The sequence below is a fragment of the Protopterus annectens genome, chromosome 9.part0 (genome assembly GCF_019279795.1).
Source record: "Protopterus annectens isolate FY-2018-M chromosome 9.part0, PAN1.0, whole genome shotgun sequence".
NCBI lineage: Eukaryota > Metazoa > Chordata > Ceratodontiformes > Protopteridae > Protopterus > Protopterus annectens.
The window spans coordinates 440,338,625-440,359,937 of NC_056743.1; the positions used below are offsets into that span (position 1 = coordinate 440,338,625).

At 45.4% G+C, this 21,313-nt stretch overlaps 1 protein-coding gene across 3 annotated transcripts in view; it reads left to right on the plus strand.

The window, feature by feature from the left end:
- Positions 1-21,313, plus strand: part of VDAC3 (voltage dependent anion channel 3) — a 1,015,607-nt gene that overhangs the window by 712,216 nt on the left and 282,078 nt on the right. For all 3 annotated transcript variants that reach the window (XM_044082980.1, XM_044082982.1, XM_044082981.1), the window contains one exon: positions 3,372-3,522. In XM_044082980.1, coding sequence (XP_043938915.1) covers positions 3,372-3,522 — 151 coding nt within the window. The remainder of the gene's footprint in view (positions 1-3,371; positions 3,523-21,313) is intronic.

Genomic DNA, 21,313 nt, shown 5'->3' on the forward strand with positions numbered 1-21,313 from the left:
AAATTACAATGGTACCTAAAAAGTGTTTGGACTCAACACTGTCACCTCAACAAGAGTCAGCCTTTCACTCTTCCCACAGCCAGGCAGACTTTAACAACAGATGCTTCGGATTACGCCTGGGGAGCACACATGGCAGGAAAATGTATTCAGGGCAAATGGACCACAGACCAAATGCATCTTCACATCAATCAAAAAGAGATGTTGGCTGTACAAAATGCCCTAACACCTTTCAAGGACCTTCTGCATCCAGGACAATTATTAAAGACAGACAACACCACAGTAATGTGGTACATAAAAAAGCAAGGGGGCACTCTTTCTTACCCCCTATGCAGACAAGCCATGACCTTGTGGAACACAGCTCTAATATCAAGTTTCATCTGCAAGCACAATTCCTGCCAGGAAAGAAAAATATTCTGGCAGACTACTTAAGCAGAAACATCATGGATCCTCACGAGTGGAAATTAAATCCACAAGTCTTCAGCATGATAATGCAAACATGGGGGTGCCCGGACATAGATCTTTTTGCCTCCCCACTGAATTGCCAACTACAAAAATTCTGCACAAGGACTTATCACACACAAGCATGGAAAGTGGATGCGCTTTTGTTCAGCTGGAAAAGCCTAAATGTTTATGCCTTCCCACCACTGCCTCTCCTTTCAAAGGTACTCCTAAAAGCCAGACAAGAAAAGCCACAGATGATTCTGATTGCTCCAGACTGGCCACACCAGCATTGGTACCCAATCTTAAAGAACTTAGCTCAAGGCCCACCTTGGATTTTGCCTCAAATTCCACACCTACTAACTCAACAAACCAATCGGATCCCTGCACAGTCAGCTCAAAACCTTAAACCTGGCTGCATGGCAGATTCATTAGCCAAGCAGCCAACACCTCTCTAAAGCTGTTATGGATGTCATTTTGGAGGCCAGGAGGCCTAGCACCAGGAAATCTTATTCAGAAAAGTGGAAGAGATTCTGTGCCTGGAACCAGGCTCAAAGCCTTGACCCTCTTGACCCTAACATTCCTCCGATACTACAATACTTAACTGAGATGCTGGACAAAGGACTATCCTTCTCATCCATTAAGATCCATGCCTCTGCCATCTCTGCTCATTACAACACAGATCCGCCTATTTTTTCTCATCCATTGCTAAAGCAGTACCTCAGAGGGGCTAAAAACATAAGATCGCCCTGGAGAGCACCAACACCTACTTTGGACCTCAATTTTGTCTTTGAAAAGCTCACTTTACCTCCTTTTGAGCCAGCCAATTCAGCAGAATTAAAATATATATCATGAAAAACTGCTCTGCTTCTGGCAATAACCTCAGCACGAAGAGTCTCAGAACTACAGGCACTAATGGCAGTGGAGCCTTTCATCATTTTCCACCAAGACAGGGTTTCTTTAAGAACAAACCCTTCCTTTATGCCTAAGGTGGTATCCAGTGTGGCTCTTAACCAAACTATTCACCTGCCAACTTTTTATCCGAATCCCCAGAATAAAGGGAAGAGACTTGTACATTCCTTGGACATACACAGGCAATTACGCTTCTACTTGGACAAAACAAAAGCTTTCAGAAAAACTGAACAACTGTTTGTATCATATGCTGCAGGATCACAGGGAAAGGCTATTTCAAAGCAGACCATTTCAAAGTGGATAGGTCACTGTATCCGGTTCTGCTACACACAGCATGGGAAACCTGTATCACCTAACATTAGACCACATTCCACCAGGGCAACTGCCACTTTTACTGCCTACCTTAGAGGAGTTCCTATCAAAGACATTTTGGAAGCTGCAACTTGGAGTTCAGTGCATACCTTTACCAAGCATTACCACTTGCCTCTTTACTCTAGATCCAGAGCTGGCTTTGCCACTGCAGTGCTGCAGGGCCTCATAGCCACACCAAATCCTCTCTAGAACCAGCCACCCTGACTCAGCTTTGGGATTCAACCCAAGTGTAATGACTGCAGCAGTGAAACACGATGAACATAGTACAGTTTTGTACCTACCATAAATGTAGATGTTCAAGTGTCTTCACTGCTGCAGTCCTGGTTACCCTCCCGCCATCCCCTCTTTCTTAGCTGGGTCTTTCTACACTATTCTACCTATGTGGTGTATTTGCTGGTTACTTAAGGTTTTGTTTTTACCGTATTATATGTTTTGTAAGCAGTATGTATTGCCTATCTTTTTGGGGCACCTGACATCTGGGGCAAGAAAAACTGAAGAAAATGGCGTTGACTGCTTCTTATATACTCCTGACGCACTGACGTCACGGAGGAGGCGACAGCAACCAACGCTGCATCAAGAGTTCGGAACTCTGGCCGACTGCGGAACCGCCTGATGGCAAGATAAACCCAAGTGTAATGACTGCAGCAGTGAAGACACTCTAACATCTACTTATGGTAGGTACAAAACTGTTCTTTTTCTGTTCGGACATAGTACAGCTGTGCAAGAGCTTGCCATAACAATAGATGTCCTACTGATCACTGACACTGTATTTTTCCCCTCCCTTCTTATGCTGCCTTGCTTACTGATTGCACACACACATCCTTTTTTGGAAGGGTTTCCTTCTTGTTTGAGATGCACTCCTAGCTCATTTTCCCCTCTCAGTTGTCTTCAGGCTGCTGACTTAGTGTTAGTCTGAGGATCTTGTGTGTATGTCTATCTTTATACCACTGTGCACATGAGCTGAGGTCCCACACTGGATGTACACCCTCAGTGAAGGTAAGGCTTTAGTACCCCAGATGGACTTCAACAAAAAACATGTTATGAATACTGCAACAGTGATTAGTAGGACATGTACTGTTATAGTAAGCTCTTACACAACTGTATTTGATGCTGCATTTTCACGTACAGGGAGGCAGTTTTGATTTTTAGATGATTCTACAAGTCTTAGGTGAAAGATCTTCTATATTAAAAGAAACAAAGATACAAAAAGGAATGAGAAAATACAAAGGAAGGCTGTTAGGATTTTCTGAGGAATAAGCATTGTATGAAGGGAGGCTAGATTTCTTGCCTGTCTAGAAGATGGACCTTAAAAGGTTATGAATTGAATTCATAAAGTTATGAGGAACAGAAAAGGAACTGAACTAAATAATTGGGAGGGGATATTAAGGAGATGGATTTCATTTTGAAGGGTCAAATTTCAGGTTGGATAGACAGTACACATCCGTTGCAGTAGTGGTGGAAAAAATGAATTGTGGTATAGAGTTAAAGAAGTGTTATTTTACAAGTGTATGGCATTGCTGGTAAGGAAAAAGAACATCTGCAGACTACTTAACACTTGCACTAATGTATGTATGTTTTTATGTAGCAGTATGTCAGACAAACTTTTGTGTAAAGTTGCTTTTTTTAACGTATGTCTTTATCTAAAACAGGAATGATGGCACAGAATTTGGAGGCTCCATCTACCAGAAGGTTAATGATAAAATGGAAACTGCAGTTAATTTGGCCTGGACAGCAGGGAGCAACAACACACGGTTCGGCATAGCTGCCAAGTACCAACTAGATGACGATGCCTCTGTCTCTGTAAGTATCATTGTTCAAAGTTTGCACTGTTGTTAAACACCTTTTGATACAATGGCAGCATTTTCTCTTTAATGACCTGTACTGCTAGTTATTTTTTTTCTAACTATTGCAATTGTCGATTAAGTGTTCCATACTGTGGACTGATTTATCAGTGGGAGCTCTAGAAATGGGCTTCTAGGCTTAAATGCAACACATTTTAGTATGGATCACTGAAGTACATTATCCAACTTTAATTTTTGTTTTTCTCTCTCTCAAAGCATAGGTCATCATCAACTGCCTTTTTCCATTTTCTTCGTGGGGTAGGGGGTCATGTTAACTGTCGCCATCTCTCTCGGTTCAGTGCCACACTCCTGCCGTCTTCGACACTCATACCTGACTGGCACAGATCTTCTCTACAAAATCCATTCACCTCTTTGCTAGACACCTTCATTTCCTCTTACCTTCTTCCTGTCTGTCCCAAGTCTTTCTACACCAGATTGTCTTCTGCTTTTCTGCACACATGTCCGAATCACCGTAATCTGTTCTGTTTGATCTCTTCTGCAATTGGAGCTACTTTGGCTTCTGCTCTTATTTTTTAATTTCTTCACATGTCCCACAATATGCATTTTACCACCCTTCTCAGGCACTTCATTTCTAGCACCTTTAGCTTTCTCATCTGCTCTGTCTTAACTGCTCAGGTTCCTGTACTGTACAGTAGTACTGGTCCCACTGCTGTTTTGTACACCTTACTTTTCAGCTTCTGTGGCATTCTTCTGCCATAAACTACACCTGACACTCTATGCCATTTGGCTGCAGCCCCTCTGATTCTAGCTTTGACCTCTTCAGTCAGACTTCCCTTCTCTTCAACCACTCCTACCAGATACTTGAAGGTATTAACCTGTACCACTGTCTTCACTTCTGTCTCAGTTCTCAGCTTTGTCTGATTTCCCCAGTTTGCTGCCAGAGCTTCCAGGCTCCCTAATAGAAGTCAGACAGGGTTCTGAACCTCTGTGCCTCATCCAGACAAACATCATGCCTAAAAAGAAAAAGCAGAAGACTAGGCATGTGGTCTCTTCCCTCAGCATCTAGGGAAAAAGAGTAGATAGACTTCTCACAGGGGTTGTTCAAAGCTATTATGTCTTTGAAACCTCCTTTGGGTCTCCATAACTGCAGGATACTCCTCAAAAATGTACTCTGGTTCCGGCCTTTTCTCAAGAACAAGACTATGATCTGACGTCTTTCATTTCTCCTCACATATGGGTTACGGATCTGTCCTTTGATCTGACTCGGCCACATTCCTTCAGACTAAGAACCAAGTGTCGAGCTCCTCCCCTACCTACAATGTCATGCACTCCAACCAACCTCCTCAGATCTTGTTTGCCGCCAGCGAAATCAGATGTGGTCAGCTGAATCTTGAGCATTTCACTGGTTTCCCTTGGGTATCTACTTTACAGATAAGTGCCCTTTTTCCTTATTTTATTTAGTTTCTCTCTTTCCTTTTTTATCATGTGCGTGGTGTTTTCTCCCTTGCCTTTATGGCTCTCCTTTAACTAAATTTTTTCCTGTGCTCTGGGTAAGCTGTATTTTTCTGTTAGGCTCCCCTTCTACTTCCTTGTTTCATTCTTTTAAAAATAAAAAAAGCACTTTATTAGCCTTTTTCTGCTTGTTGGGTCTTTCCTTTTGTGTGAGTGTGGGAAGATTTTTTTTTTTTTGTGATGGCTGACGGACCCTCTGAGTTTAAACGGTGCTCGGAACGCAGACATAATTTCCCCGCATTCCAATGCACATTCTTTGTGTTTACTGCTTGGAGGCAGTCTGGATCGGTTCTCTCTACACCCTACTGCCTGGATCGATGTAACATAAATCAAGTGGGTGCTAGAGATTATATCCAGAGGCTACGCTATCCCCTTTCTAAATCCTCCTTTGGAGAGGTCAGAGAAGGCTCCCCGACGTTCCACCCAGTCAGAGGGAGTGTGCAGTAGCAGAAATTCTAAATCTACTGCAAAAAATAATCCAAGAGGTCCTGACTGCACAAAGAAGATTAAGAACTTACTCTCGCTTCTTTTTAGTGCCAAAGAAAACTGGGAACCTGCAATCCATTTTGGATCTAAACAAGTTAAACTTGCTTGTAAAGAAAGCAAAGTTCCGAATGGTGACAGTTCAATCCATTCTTCCGCTGCTGCAGATGGATGATTGGATGTGCTCTGTGGACTTACAGGATGTCTATCACATCAAAATAGATAGGTGCCCCAGGAGTCATCTTTGCTTCCAGCTGGGAGCCAGTCATTTTCAATTCAGGGCTCTGCCCTTTGGACTGTCCATAGCCCCCAGTGTGTTTACCAAATGCATGGCAGTATTTGCAGCTCACCTAAGACTGCAGGGATTCTGGGTGTTTCCTTAGCTGGACAACTAGCTCTTTACTGTCCCAACCAAGCATCAATTAGTACAGGTGAGGGATTACTACTTCAATCTTGCCAACCATATGGGGATTACTAAAAATCTGGCAAAGTCAAATCTTTCTCCTGTGTAGACTTTAAAGTTCATTGGACACCGTCCGATTGCCATGCTTCTCCCTCGTCACGTTCTAATATTGAGAGATCATGTACAAACAGCGTGAGTCTACCTTCTCCTCTGGCAAGGCTAATTCTTCAAGCTCTAGGATCTATAGCAGCTGCCATCCCACTAGTTCCTCTTGCAAGATATTTGATGCGAGTCCTTCAGTGGACTCTGTCTGATCGGTGGTCTGTACTCTACCAGCCTCTGTCTGCTTCTGTCAAGCTGATTTCAGTTTGCAGAAGGCATCTTCAGTGGTGGTTTCTGTTGGACAACCTGATGTTAGGCAGGCCTTTTCCTATTCCCATCCCCCTCCACCATGGTGACCATGGACACTTCCCAGTTGGGGTTGGGGGGGGGGGGTATTGCAAGGGAAAGATGGTCCATGGCATGTGGACACGCACAGAAACCAGATTGTATGTCTGTGTCCTGGAGATGAGAGCTGTCCTCCTCATGTTGCAAGTCTTTCAGGATGATGTTCATCGTGTTACCCTGCTGCAGTCATCACACTTGGGTTATCCTGTCGTCAGGCGGTCCCGCAGTCGGCCCGAATTCCAGGTCTTGGTCCGGCGTCGGTTGCTGTCGCTTCTTCCCTGACGTCAGTGTGCCAGGGGTATACATGATGCATCCAGTGCCATTTTCTTCTGTCTTTCTTGCCACGCGGTGCCCGCAGCAGAAGCAGTTCGCAAGTACCGGTCGGCCAACTTCTGAGATTTTCGAAGTCGAATTTCAGATCCGAAGTCTTCAATAAAGCTAAGTACCCCGTTGGGGAAACTGTTCTTGCCTCAGACCGATGTCAGAAAAAGTTAACCATTGCATTTCTTGTGGGAAGCAAATACCTCATAAGGATTTTCATTCTTATTGTATACCTTGCCTAGGCCCAGACCACGACGTCACTGGTTGTCGCTTTTGTGCTAGGTTTAATAAGCGTACTATAAAACGGCGCTTTGATTTCACATGACACTACTTCAGTAGAAAATTTAATTACACTATGCCATCGAAGCAACCGACTACCGGCGTGCACAAAAAAACGCAAAGATAAGGAGAGGCAGCCTAGATCCAAGCCGGACTCCGAGACCTCGGCTGGGCCGGTCTCTGGTTTTCAGTGAGGTGCCTACGCAGCCCCTGGCTACCGCAGAATTGGAACCCCGGACCGCTTCGGACCCTATGGTGGAGAGCTCTAGGCCGACGCAGCCATTTTCTTTAGGCCCTACCGACGACATTGCAGAAAGAGAAACCGGTGCTGCAGAAACACCTTCTGATGTCCTTCAAGGATGCATCTGCAGTCCTAACAACAAATGGGTTGTCCTGGCCTCAGGCAGCCCTTCGGTCGGCCGGATTCCAAAGTCTGGGTCTGGCCTCGGCTGATGTCGCACTTCACCCGACGTCATAGCTGCAGTTCAGCGGGTATAAAGGCATCAGCCGACGCCATCTTCCCCAGTCTTTCTTGCTGCATGGCGCCCGAAGCAGAAGCTGTTCGCAAGTGCTGGTCGGTCAGAACCAGAGATTGCTACTACCGAAGACTTCTAAAAAGCTAAGTACCCCGTTGGGGACTCTTTCTTGCCTCAGCCGATGTCAGAAAAAGTGAATAACTGTAACTTGTGGGAAACAAATACCTCATAAAGATTTCCACTCTTACTGCTTACCTTGTTTAGGCCCAAACCACGACGTAGCAGCCTGTCTAGCCTGTGCTTCTTTCAACCGACGGACACTTAGACGTCGGTGGGAATTTGCTGAGGGGTTTTTCGGCTCCGCTTTTGCTTACAACATGCCGTCGGAAACTCCGACTACACAATTAGCTAAAAAGCGCAAGGAAAAGGACCGACACTCGCGGTCCGCGGTTTCAGCCGAAACCGTGGTTAAGTCAACCGCGAGTGTCTCTGTTTCGGCTGAAACCGAGCCCTCGGTTCTTCCATCGGCCGAAAGCTTGCCTCCCACCGAGGCCTCATCCAGCATGGCTGAATCTGCTACTGAAATTCCACCTGCTCTTACCGGTTCACAGGATTTATCTGATACTATCCCTTTAGATATATCCACTCCTGCACGTGGAGCTGCTAGGCCCCCTGCATCCATGTCGATTAAGGCTTTTGCCAGGGCTAAAGCAGCAAAATCAACCAAGACTGTGCCTATTAAGACCCCCTCTCACAGGCCTAGCTCTAGTACTCAAATGCTTAGTCTAGCAGAGGATCTCCTTTCTTTGATCAGGGGATCCCAACCTCACCCTGACAGGGCCTCTCACCCACCTCCAGAGAAGAGGCCTAGAGCAGAGCCCCCTGAGCCAGTTTCTTCAGATTACTCTTCTGATACAGAAAATACAAACCCTCCAGAAGGCCCTTATTCTCCTTATGAGGACTCTGATGCAGAAGACTCCATTCCTTCTGCCTCTCCGCCTGAGGAATTTTCTTTTGGGGAAACCTTGCATGCTATGAGGGAACAATTTCAATGGCAGGGCCAGGATTTTTCAGACTCTAGGAAAAGGCTTAGGACCTTTTTGCATTTGCCACAGCACAGGCCATTAGCCATTCCTCCAGTACTTACTGTTGTGGATGATGCATTTAATGATGCTTGTACTGCCCCTGATTCACTTCCTCCGGCCCCTGCTAAGCCCGACAGGTACTACAGGGTTCCGGACACACATTATCATTTGTATAAGGCTCCTTTTGCAGATCCTGAAACTATTTCACAGGGACCCAAGGCTGTAGCAGCTACCTCTGCCCAAAACCCTCCCTCTGAAAGGGAATCTAGGGCCTTAGAGATGGGGTAAAAAAGTTTATACTTCTGCTACTCTTTCGGCTAGGGCCTTAAACTGTCAATTCCACATGATTCAGTATCAGGAATTTATATTAGACCAGTTAACTAAAAAACTGTCCTCGCCTGAACCATTAGACAAAAGTCTCTTCAGGAAATGGTACATAACATACAGCAGGTCAGTAATCATTCCTTAAAATGCGGCTATGATGCACTGGAGGCTTCCTTTAGATCAGCTATGACTGGTACAGTGATCAGAAGGCATGCATGGTTAAAAGAGCAGTCCTTACCAGACCATGTAAAATCAAAGCTCCTAGATGCTCCCATGGATAAGCATAATTTGTTTGGCTCACCTGCACAGCAGGTGCTGAAGAAGGTGGAAGAGAAAGCAAAATCTGTCCAGACAGTCAAGGATTTCTTACAGGTCCAGCCTCCAAGGTTTAGTAGGAACTGGCCTTCCAAGAATTGGTCCTTTCCAGACACCACCAGAGCACAGAGAGGCAGGAATAGGCGCCCAAGGGGCAGGGGTCAATCTAGAACAACCAGTGAAGTACTGCCACAGATCCAGCCACTACCACTTCCACAGGACAATCACAGTGACTTGGCCCTGAGACCGCCTACCAGGGAACAACTAGATGCACCCTTAGGCGGAAAGCTAGCCTTATTTTCAGTAAACTGGCATTACATCACAGGAGACAGATGGATTTTACAGACAATAGACAAAGGTTACAGGTTTCACTTCCATACTCTACCAAGGAAAAGAGGAATGCCAAACCTACCTCCAAATCAAAAGACAAAAGCTCTAGAACAAATAGACAACTTAATAAGGATGAGAGCTATAGAAAAGGTACCGTCTGTGGAACAAGGGCAAGGATTTTACTCCAGACTTTTCCTGGTGCCAAGAAAAGAAAACCAATGGAGACCTATTCTAGACCTGTCCGCTCTGAACACATATGTCATTGTTCCAAAATTCAAGATGCTGACCCTACAGCAGCTTCTTCCCATGCTGGGCAAGGAGTCTTGGCTGGTAACTCTAGATCTCAAGGAGGCATACCTGCACGTCCCCATACGACCAAATTGCAGAAGATACCTCAGATTTCTTGCAGGATCAGAGCATTATCAATTCTCAGCATTGCCCTTTGGCTTATCTACTGTGCCCAGAGTGTTCACAAAATGCCTGGCATCAGTAATTGCTCATTGCAGGCTCCAGGGAATTCAAATTTACCCTTACCTGGACGACTGCCTGTTGCAAGCGGACAACAAAAACAAATTAGCAAAAGATTTGAAAAAGGTCATTCATCTGCTACAAGCCCTGGGATACACAGTCAATATAAAAAAGTCAAGGCTGATACCATCCCAGAGGATAACTTTCTTGGGTGCAGAACTGGACACATCAAATCAAATGGCATCCCTCACAGCAGAAAAGCAGAAGCACCTTCCTCTCTATTTCATGGCATTAACAACGCAGAACCAGCTAACAGCAAGGAAAGTCCTGCAAGCCCTGGGTTACATGGCATCCTGCATAATATTGATTCCACATGCCAGACTACATATGAGGAAGTTGCAATGGTAGCTAAGGAATTTATGGTCTCAGCACAAGCACAGCCTAGAAACCCAAATTCCAATAATTCCATGCCTGAAGCAAGAATTCCAATGGTGTGCTCAGGCCTGTCAATTGAACAAAGGACTGCCCTTCCACAGCCCTCAACCAAGCCAGACTATCACCACGGACGCCTCAGACCTCGGTTGGGGGGCTCACATGCTGGACAAGTGCATACAAGGCTTATGGACTCAAGACCAGCTCAACCTACACAAATCAAAAGGAGATGCTGGCAGTAAAACTGGCAATCCAGACATTCAGACAGTTTCTTCAACAGGGTCAATTGCTGATAAGGACGGACAACACCACAGTTATGTGGTACATCAACAAACAGGGAGGCACACATTCATACCCTCTATGCCGGATGGCAATGGACCTCTGGAATGTGGCCCTGAGCTTCAACATTCAGCTCCAGGCAATATTTGTACCAGGAAAAGAAAATATACTAGCAGACATCCTAAGCAGAACTACCACGGATGCCCACGAATGGATGCTGCATCCAGACATCTTCAAATCCATTACAGGGAAATGGGGACTACCAGAAATAGACTTATTCGCATCCCCACACAACCACCAATTGAAAAAATTCTGCACAAGGACATACCACCCTCTGGCTTGGAAGGTGGACTCCTATCTTTCAGTTGGGAAAACCTGACAGCATATGCATTCCCACCTCTTCCTTTGATGCACAAGGTGCTATTGAAGATCAAAGAAGACCGCCCAAGGATCATCCTGATAGCTCCAGACTGGCCGAGGCAGCATTGGTACCCATTACTGAGGAGTATGTCTCGGGAACAAATATGGCCTCTGCCCCTAGTTCCCTTACTGCTAACACAGAACAACTTCAAAACCCTGCATCCAAACTTGAAAACGTTGCAGCTAGCTGCCTGGAACATTGCATAAGACAAAATAACCCAGATTTATCTCAAAGGGTTAAAGACATTATCTTGGAGGCTCGCAGACCCTCAACAAGGAAAACGTATTCAGCAAAATGGAAAAGATATCTCATTTGGAGTGCAGCTAAAGGAGAAGATGTGTCACTGGTAAACATGGCTAACATCCTGGAATACTTGGCAGAACTTTTCCACAATGGCCTGTCCTATTCTTCCATTAAGATTCATGCATCAGCTATTTCAGCAGAATACAACATGGACCCTCCAGTCTTCTCTCATCCTCTACTCAGGCAGTTTGAGAGGAATTAAAAATGTAAAGCCACCAAGGAAGCCACCATTGCCCGCATGGGACTTGAACTTTGTGCTGGAAAAATTGACACTCCCTCCTTTTGAGCCAGCAGCAACAGCAGAATTACAGTACTTATCATGGAAAACTGCTTTCCTGCTTGCAATCACTTCAGCAAGAAGGGTTTCTGAATTACAGGCATTAATGGCAGTACTGCCCTTCCTTATCTTCCATCAAGATAGAGTGTCCATGAGAACTGATACCACTTTTATGCCAAAGGTGGTCTCCAGGGTATCTCTAAACCAAGCTATCCACCTACCTACATTCTTCCCCAACCCACAGAACAGAGGAGAAAGATTATTACATACCTTGGATGTACATAGGCAATTGCGCTACTACCTGGACAGAACCAAGAGCAATAGAAAAACTGACCAGCTACTGGTAGCATATGCAACAGGAATGGAAGGAAAAGCAATTTCAAAACAGACAATCTCAAAGTGGATAGGAAATTGCATTAGATTTTGTTACTCTTACCATGGAAAGACAACTCCAGAAAACATCAGACCTCACTCCACAAGGGCTACAGCCACTACTACAGCTTTTTACGAGGAGTGGCTACCAAAGACATTTTAGAGGCTGCTACTTGGAGCTCCGTGCATACATTTGCCAAGCATTATAATCTACCCTTATACTCCAGGTCCCGAGCAGGTTTTGCCACTGCTGTTTTGCAAGGGATCTTAACTACACCATAATCTTATTATTACCTCCTCCCCCAGTTTGGCTATGGTATTCTACCCATTTGTTAGGACTGCAGATGCATCCTTGAAGGACATAGTACAGTTATGTACCTACCATAAATGTAGATGTCCGAGAGGTATGCATCTGCAGTCAGGATTACCCACCCTCCTTCCCCTCTGTGGTACTCCTAGGGTATTTGCCCATCTTGTAGCTAGCTGGGGGAATCTATTATGGTGTATTTGTTTGTATATATGTATATACTTGTTTATTTCTTTTTGCTCTCTATTGTTTGGAAACATTTGCATTTATCCAAATTTAGCCTTCCTAGAGGGCTCCTGGCATCTGGGGCAAGAAACACTGAGGAAAATGGCGTCGGCTGATGCCTTTATACCCGCTGAACTGCAGCTATGACGTCGGGTGAAGTGCGACATCAGCCGAGGCCAGACCCAGACTTTGGAATCCGGCCGACCGAAGGGCTGCCTGAGGCCAGGACAACCCATTTGTTAGGACTGCAGATGCATACCTCTCGGACATCTACATTTATGGTAGGTACAAAACTGTACTTTTCTGAAGGTGTCTTCAGACCGACGATGCTCACCATAAAAACGTATCCTAAGGTTAAGACTCCTCTTAAACCAAAAAAGACTGCACTTCAGTCTCCAGTTCAAGGCCCCATGCCTAAGAAACAGATGCATAAAATGGCTGAAGATTTGATCTCTTTAATCAGGGGTTCCCAACCTCCACCCGACAAAAGGCCTAGACAAGAGGAAGATTATGCCTCCTCTGATCAAGTGTCTATTTCCTCAGGCTCCTCTGAGGAACAAGATTATTCCTTCCCCCTTTTGAAGATTCTGATGCTGAGGATTCCGTTCCCTCAGCTTCTCCCCCTGAAGACTATGCCTTTGGGAAAACTTTACATACCATGAGGGAACATTTCCAGTGGGAAGGTCAGGACTACTCTGACTCAAAGAAAAGGCTCAGAGATGTCCTTCAAGGATGCATCTGCAGTCCTTACAAATGGGTTGTCTTGTCGTCAGGCAGCCCTTCGGTCGGCCGGATTCCAAAGTCTGGGTCTGGCTTCGGCTGGTGTCGCACTTCACCCGACGTCATTGCTGCAGTTACTCGGGTATAAAGGCATCAGCCGACGCCATTTTCCTCAGTCTTTCTTGCCGCATGGCGCCCGAAGCAGAAGCTGTTCGCAAGTGCCGGTCGGTCAGAACCAGAGATTACTACTACCGAATACTTCTACTACTACCGAAGACTTCTAAAAAGCTAAGTACCCCGTTGGGGACTCTTTCTTGCCTCAGCCGATGTCAGAAAAAGTGAATAACTGTTTAACTTGTGGGAAACAAATACCTCATAAAGATTTCCACTCTTACTGCTTACCTTGTTTAGGCCCAGACCACGACGTAGCAGCTTGTCTAGCCTGTGCTTCTTTTAACCGACGGACGCTTAGACGTCGGTCGGAATTTGCTGAGCAGTTTTTCGGCTCTGATTTTGCTTATATTATGCCGTCGGATCCTCCGACTTCACAAATATCCAAAAAACGCAAGGACTCGCGGTCCGCGGTTTCGGCCGAAACCGCTGTTAAGACCACCGCCAGTGTCTCGGTTTCGGCTGAAACCGAGCAAGCGGTTCTTCCTTCAGCCGAAAGCTTACCTTCTACCGAGGCCTCTTCCAACCTAGTGGAATCGGCTTCTGAAATCCAACCTGCAGTTGTGGTTTCTCAGGAATTATCTGACACTATTCCCTTGGATATTTCAACTCCTGCACGTGGAGCTGCTAGGCCTCCTGCAGCCATGTCCATTAAGGCCTTTGTCATGGCTAAAGCAGCTAAAGTTACTAAATCTGTGCCTGTTGAGACCCCCTCTCACAGGCCTAGCTCCAGTTCCCAAATGCTTAGTTTAGCAGAGGATCTCATTTCTTTAATCCGGGGATCCCAACCTCACCCAGACAGGGCCTCTCACCCACCTCCAGAGAAGAGGCCTAGAGCAGAGCCCCCTGAGCCAGTTTCCACAGATGATTCTTCTGATGATTCAGATAATACAGACCCTCCAGAGGCTCCTTTTTCCCCTTATGAAGACTCTGATGCTGAAGAGTACATCCTTCTGCCTCCGCCTGAGGAATTTTCCTTTGGGGAAACCTTGCATGCTATGAGGGAACAATTTCAGTGGCAGGGCCAAGATTTTTCAGACTCCAGAAAAAGGCTTAGAACCTTTTTGCATTTACCACAACATAGGCCTTTAGCTATACCTCCAGTTCTTTCTGTTGTAGATGATGCATTTAATGATGCTTGCACTGCTCCTGATTCATTACCTCCGGCCCCTGCTAAGCCTGATAGGTTCTACAGGGTCCCGGACACACATCACCATTTATACAAGGCTCCTTTTGCAGATCCCGAGACCATCTCCCAGGGGCCTAAGGCTGTAGCATCTACCTCTGCCAAAAATCCCCTCCCCTCTGAAAGGGAATCCAGGTCCTTAGAGAGATGGGGTAAAAAAGTTTACACTTCTGCTACTCTGTCAGCTAGGGCCTTGAACTGTCAATTTCATATGATCCAGTATCAAGAATTTATGCTAGACCAGTTAACCATAAAACTGTCCTCTGATGAACCTTTAGACAAGAAATATGTTCAGGAAATGGTACATAACATTCAGCAAGTTAGTAACCATTCTTTAAAATGCGGCTATGATGCACTGGAGGCTTCCTTTAGATCAGCCATGACTGGCACAGTTATCAGAAGGCATGCATGGTTAAAAGAGCAGGCCTTACCGGACCATGTCAAATCAAAACTATTAGATGCTCCCATAGACAAGATCAGTTTGTTTGGCTCTCCTGCACAACAGGTGCTGAAGAAGATGGAAGAGAAGGCAAAATCTGTCCAAACAGTGAAAGTTTTCTTACAGGTCCAACCTCCAAGGTTTAGCAGGAATTGGCCCTCCAAGAATTGGTCCTTTCCAGACTCCTCCAAAGCACAGAGAGGCAGGAATAGGCGTTCAAGAGGCAGAAGCCAATCCAGGGGTGCCTACAGGGGACGCCAGTGGCAGGGTAACAACCAGCGAGGCACAGACACAGCCACCACCACTACTACAGGACAATCACAGTGACTTGGCTCTGGCACCGCCTTCCAGGGAACAACTAGAAGCACCCTTAGGTGGGAAGCTAGCTTTATTTTCAAAGAACTGGCATTACATCACAAGAGACAAGTGGATTTTTCAGACAACACCACAGTTATGTGGTACATCAACAAGCAGGGAGGCACACATTCGTACCCTCTATGCCGGATGGCCCTGGACCTCTGGAATGTGGCCCTGAGTTACAACATTCAGTTACAAGCAATCTTTGTACCAGGAAAAGAAAACACTCTGGCAGACATATTAAGCAGGACTACCAAGGATGCCCACGAATGGATGCTGCATCCGGACATCTTCAAAACCATTACAAGAAAATGGGGTCTCCCAGAAATAGACTTATTTGCATCCCCACTCAATCACCAATTAAAGAAATTCTGCACCAGGACGTACCACCCACTGGCATGGAAGGTGGACTCCCTATCCTTCAGTTGGAAAAATCTGTCAGCATATGCATTCCCACCACTTCCTTTGATGCACAAGGTGCTATTGAAGATCAAAGAGGACCGTCCAAGAATCATTCTGATAGCTCCAGATTGGCCAAGGCAACATTGGTACCCATTACTGAGGAGCATGTCTCGGGAACAGATATGGCCCTTACCCTAGTTCCCTTGCTGTTAACTCAGAACAATTACAACACCCTGCATCCAAACCTGAAAACTCTGCAGCTGACTGCCTGGAACATTGCATAAGACAAATTAACCCAAATTTATCCCAAAGGGTTAAGGACATTATCTTGGAAGCTCGCAGACCTTCAACAAGGAAAACCTATTCAGCAAAATGGAAAAGATATTTCATTTGGAGTACTGCTAAAGGGGAAGATGTGTCACTGGTAAACATAGCCAACATCCTGGAATACTTGGCAGAGCTATTCCACAAAGGCCTGTCCTACTCTTCCATTAAGATTCATGCCTCAGCTATTTCAGCAGAATACGACTTGGATCCTCCAGTTTTCTCACATCCTCTGCTCAGGCAGTTTCTGAGAGGAATTAAAAATGTAAAACCTCCTAGGAAGCCACCATTACCTGCATGGGACTTGAACTTTGTGCTAGAAAAATTGACACTACCTCCTTTCGAACCAGCAGCAACAGCAGAATTGCAATACTTATCATGGAAAACTGCTTTCCTGCTGGCAATCACTTCAGCAAGAAGGGTTTCTGAGTTACAGGCATTAATGGCAGTACAATCCTTTCTGATCTTCCATCAAGATAGTGTCCATGAGAACAAATCCTACTTTTATGCCTAAGGTGGTCTCCAGAGTATCTTTAAATCAGGCTATCCACCTACCTACATTCTTCCCCAATCCACAGAACAGGGGAGAAAGACTGTTGCATACCTTGGATGTACACAGACAATTACGCTATTACCTGGACAGGATCAAGAGCAATAGAAAAACTGACCAGCTACTGGTAGCATATGCAGCAGGAATGGAAGGGAAAGCAATTACAAAACAGACAATATCTAAGTGGATAGGAAATTGCATTAGATTTTGTTACTCCTACCATGGAAAGAAAACTCCAGAAAACATCAGGCCTCACTCTACAAGAGCTACAGCCACTACCACAGCTTTTCTACGAGGAGTGGCTACCAAAGACATTTTAGAGGCTGCTACTTGGAGCTCCGTGCATACATTTGCCAAGCATTATAATTTACCTTTATACTCTAGATCCCGAGCAGGTTTTGCCACTGCTGTTTTGCAAGGGATCTTAACTACACCATAATTCTATCTTTCCTCCTCCCCCAGTTTGGCTATGGTATTCTACTCATTTGTAAGGACTGCAGATGCATCCTTGAAGGACATAGTACAGTTTTGTACCTACCATAAATGTAGATGTCTGATAGGAATGCATCTGCAGTCAGGATTACCCACCCTCCTTCCCCTCTGTGGTACTCCTAGGGTATTTGCCCTCTTATAGCTAGCTGGGGGAATCTATTATGGTGTATTTGTTTGTATATATGTACATACATGCTTATTTTTTGTTTGCTCTCTAATATTTTGAACCATTGGCATTTATCAAAATTTAGCCTTCCTAGAGGGCACCTGGCATCTGGGGCAAGAAACACTGAGGAAAATGGCGTCGGCTGATGCCTTTATACCCGAGTAACTGCAGCAATGACGGCGGGTGAAGTGCGACACCAGCCGAAGCCAGACCCAGACTTTGGAATCCGGCCGACCGAAGGGCTGCCTGACGACAGGACAACCCATTTGTAAGGACTGCAGATGCATTCCTATCGGACATCTACATTTATGGTAGGTACAAAACTGTACTTTTCTTTTACTCCCCCAGCACAGACCACTTGCTATCCCCCCAGTTTTAGACATTGTGGATGATGTTTACTTAGAATCTAGTTTAAATCCAGATTCTCTGCCTCCTGCTCCAGCCAAACCAGACATATATATTATAGAGTGCCCGACTCTCACAAATTCCTTTACAAAAGCCCTGTTGCTGACCCAGAGACAATTTCCCAGGGTCCAAAAGGGGCTAAGGCTTCTATGGCAAAAAATCCAGTACCCACTGAAAGGGACTCCAGAGCACTAGACAGGTAGGGGAAGAAGGTTTACACCTCAACCACTCTAGCTATGAGAGCACTAAATTGTCAAATTCACATGCTTAAATACCAGCAATTTCTAATGTCTCAAATAAAACAAAAGATGAGCACACACCCTCAACAGTCTGAATTGAAGGAAATGCAGGATCTGTTGCATGCAGCTGGAACAGGTGGGAAAACATACTTTACAATGTGGATTTGATTCCTTGGAAGCTTCCTGTAGAGCAGCTGTTACTGGGTCTGTTATACGTAGGCATGCTTGGTTAAAGGAACAAACTCTGCCTGATCATGTCAAAGCAAAGTTACTAGATGCTCCCTTACAGCAGGATGTCCTATTTGGGGTTAAAGCAGAAGAAGTATTAAAGAAAATGGAGGATAAGGCAAAACCTAGAATCTAAAAGCAGATGGTCAAAGATTTCTTACAGGTTCATCCCCCTCGCTTCAGCAGAAACTGGCCAACAAAAAATTGGTCCTTTCCAGCTACTTGACAGACCACAGAGGGGTAGATACAGTCGCCCAAGAGGCAGAGGACTAGCACAAACCCACTACAAACCTCGACAATGGGGCACTGCAACACAGAAGGGAGGAGAAGACGGGTCCCAAACTACTAGAAGGCAAACACAATGACTTAAACCTCATATGGCCAAGCAAAACTCTCTTGGCAGCTCCCTTGGGAGGAAAATTAGCACTTTTTACAGACAACTGGTGCATCATCACAAAGGACAAATGGGTCCTAGACATTATTTCGCAAGGATACAGATTCCATTTCCACACCTTGCCAATGAAAAGAGGAATGCCAAACCTGCCACACAATCAATGGGCAGAGGTACAAAAACAAATTGCAGCTCATGGACATGAGAGCCATTCAACTGGTACCTACACAGGAGCAAGGCCAAGGATTTTACTCAAGGCTCTTTCTAGTCCCCAGAAAGGACAATGCTTGGAGACCCATTCTGGACCTTTCAATTCTAAACACCTTCTTACAAGTACCCAAATTCAAGATACTAACACTACAGCAGCTTCTTCCCATGTTTGGCAAGAAAGCATGACTAGTAACTTTGGAGCTCAAGGAGGCATACCTGCATGTCCCTATCAGACAAAATTGTAGAAGATACCTTAGTTTCATTGCAGGTTCAACCCATTACCAATTCTCTGCACTGCCCTTTGGCTTATCTACTGCGCCCAGGGTCTTCACAAAATGCCTGGCACCAGCAATTTTATACTGCAGACAGAGGAATTCAAATATACCCATACCTGGACGACTGCCTCATCCAAGCAGAAAGCAAGGACATCCTCTTACAACATCTGGCTTTTGTAAAACACCTTCTAAGTTGCCTAGGGTACACAGTAAACAAAAAGAAATCAAAACTAGTACCCTCACAAAGTATGACATTCCTGGGTGTCAGCTTGAATACAACGGCCCAGATGGCTTATCTGACGCCAGACAAACAACTACAACTGACTCAATATTTCAAAATAATGGCAACAAAGACCCAACTCCCTGCAAGAAAAATTCTGCAGGCCTTGGGCTTCATGGCATCTTGCATACTACTACCATTTGCAAAGCTGCATATGAGAATTACAGTGGTACCTAAAAAGCGTATGGACTCAACACAGCCACAGCTTGGACACAATGATATCTCATTCCCTGCCTTCAACGAGAGTTTCTGTGGTGCTCTCAGGCATGTCACCTCAACAAGGGTCAGCCTTTCACCTTACTCCCAGCCAGGCAAACTATGACAACAAATGCATCGGACTATGCCTGGGGGGCACACATGGCCGGACGGTGCATTCAGGGCATATGGACTGCAGATCAAAGGAATCTGCACATCAATCAAAAAGAAATGCTAGCTGTACAGAATGCCCTGACAGCCTTCAAGGACCTCTTACGTCCAGGACAGCTTACAATAAGGACGGACAACACCGCAGTAATGTGGTACATAAACAAGGGGGTACACACTCCTATCCTCTATGCAGGCAAGCAATGACCTTGTGGAACACAGCACTGGCTTACCAAGTTCAGCTACAAGCTCAATTCCTGCCTGGAAAAAAGAACACATTGGCAGACTACCTCAGCAGAAACATCATGGATCCCCACGAGTGGAAACTGGATCCACAAGTATTTGCAATGATAACTCAACAATGGGGCCACCCAGACATAGACCTGTTTGCCAGTCCCCAAAACTATCAGCTAACAAAATTTTGTACAAGGATGCTTCACCATCAAGCTTGGAAAGTGGACGCACTCTCATTCATTTGGAAAAACCAGACCGTATATGCCTTCCCTCCATTGCCCCTTCTCACAAAGGTGCTGCTGAAAGTCAGGATGGAAAGACCCAGAATGATACTCATAGCCCCTGACTGGCCATGCCAGCACTGGTACCCTCTACTAAGGAATATGGCCCAGGGCCCACCTTGGATTTTACCACAAACTGCTCATTTGCTCACACAGCAAGACAGTCAGATTCTACACAGCCAGCTCAAAACCTTAAATTTGGCTGCATGGGAAATCACCTAAACAACCAGCCAGCTCCTCTTCCTCAAGCTGTTATGGATGTTATTCTGGAAGCCAGGAGGCCCAGCACCAGGAAGGCCTACTCGGACAAATGGAAAAGGTTTTGTGCCTGGAACCAAGCTAAAGGCCAAAATACCCTTTAGCCACACATACCTCAGATTCTACAGTATTTAACTGAGATGTTGCACAAAGGACTTTCCTTTTCATCTATTAAAATCCATGCCTCAGCTGTTTCAGCACACTACAACACGGATCTTCCTTTATTTTCACATCCACTTCTAAGGCAGTTTCTCAGAGGGGCCAAAAACATTAGGCCCCCCAGGAGAGCACCTACACCAACCTGGGACCTCAATTTTGTTCTGGAAAAACTTACGCTACCTCCTTTTGAACCAGCTTTCTCAGCTGACTTAAAGTTTATATCATGGAAGACTGCCCTGCTACTAGCAATAACTTCAGCCAGAAGAGTCAGAGCTTCAGGCACTAATGGCAGTAGAGCCTTTCCTCATTTTCCATCAAGGCAGAGTCTGTACAAACTAACCCCTCCTTTATTCCTAAGGTGGTAGCCAGTGTGGCTCTAAATCAAACCATCCATTTACCCACCTTCTTTCCAAATCCACAGAACAAAGGAGAAAGACTCCTGCACTCCTTGGACATTCTCAGGCAACTACGTTACTACTTGGATAAAACTAAGGTTTTCAGAAAATCTGACCAGCTCTTTGTATCCTATGCTGCAGCCTCGCAAGGGAAGGCTATATCAAAACAGACCATTTCCAAATGGATAGGGCATTGCATTCGTTT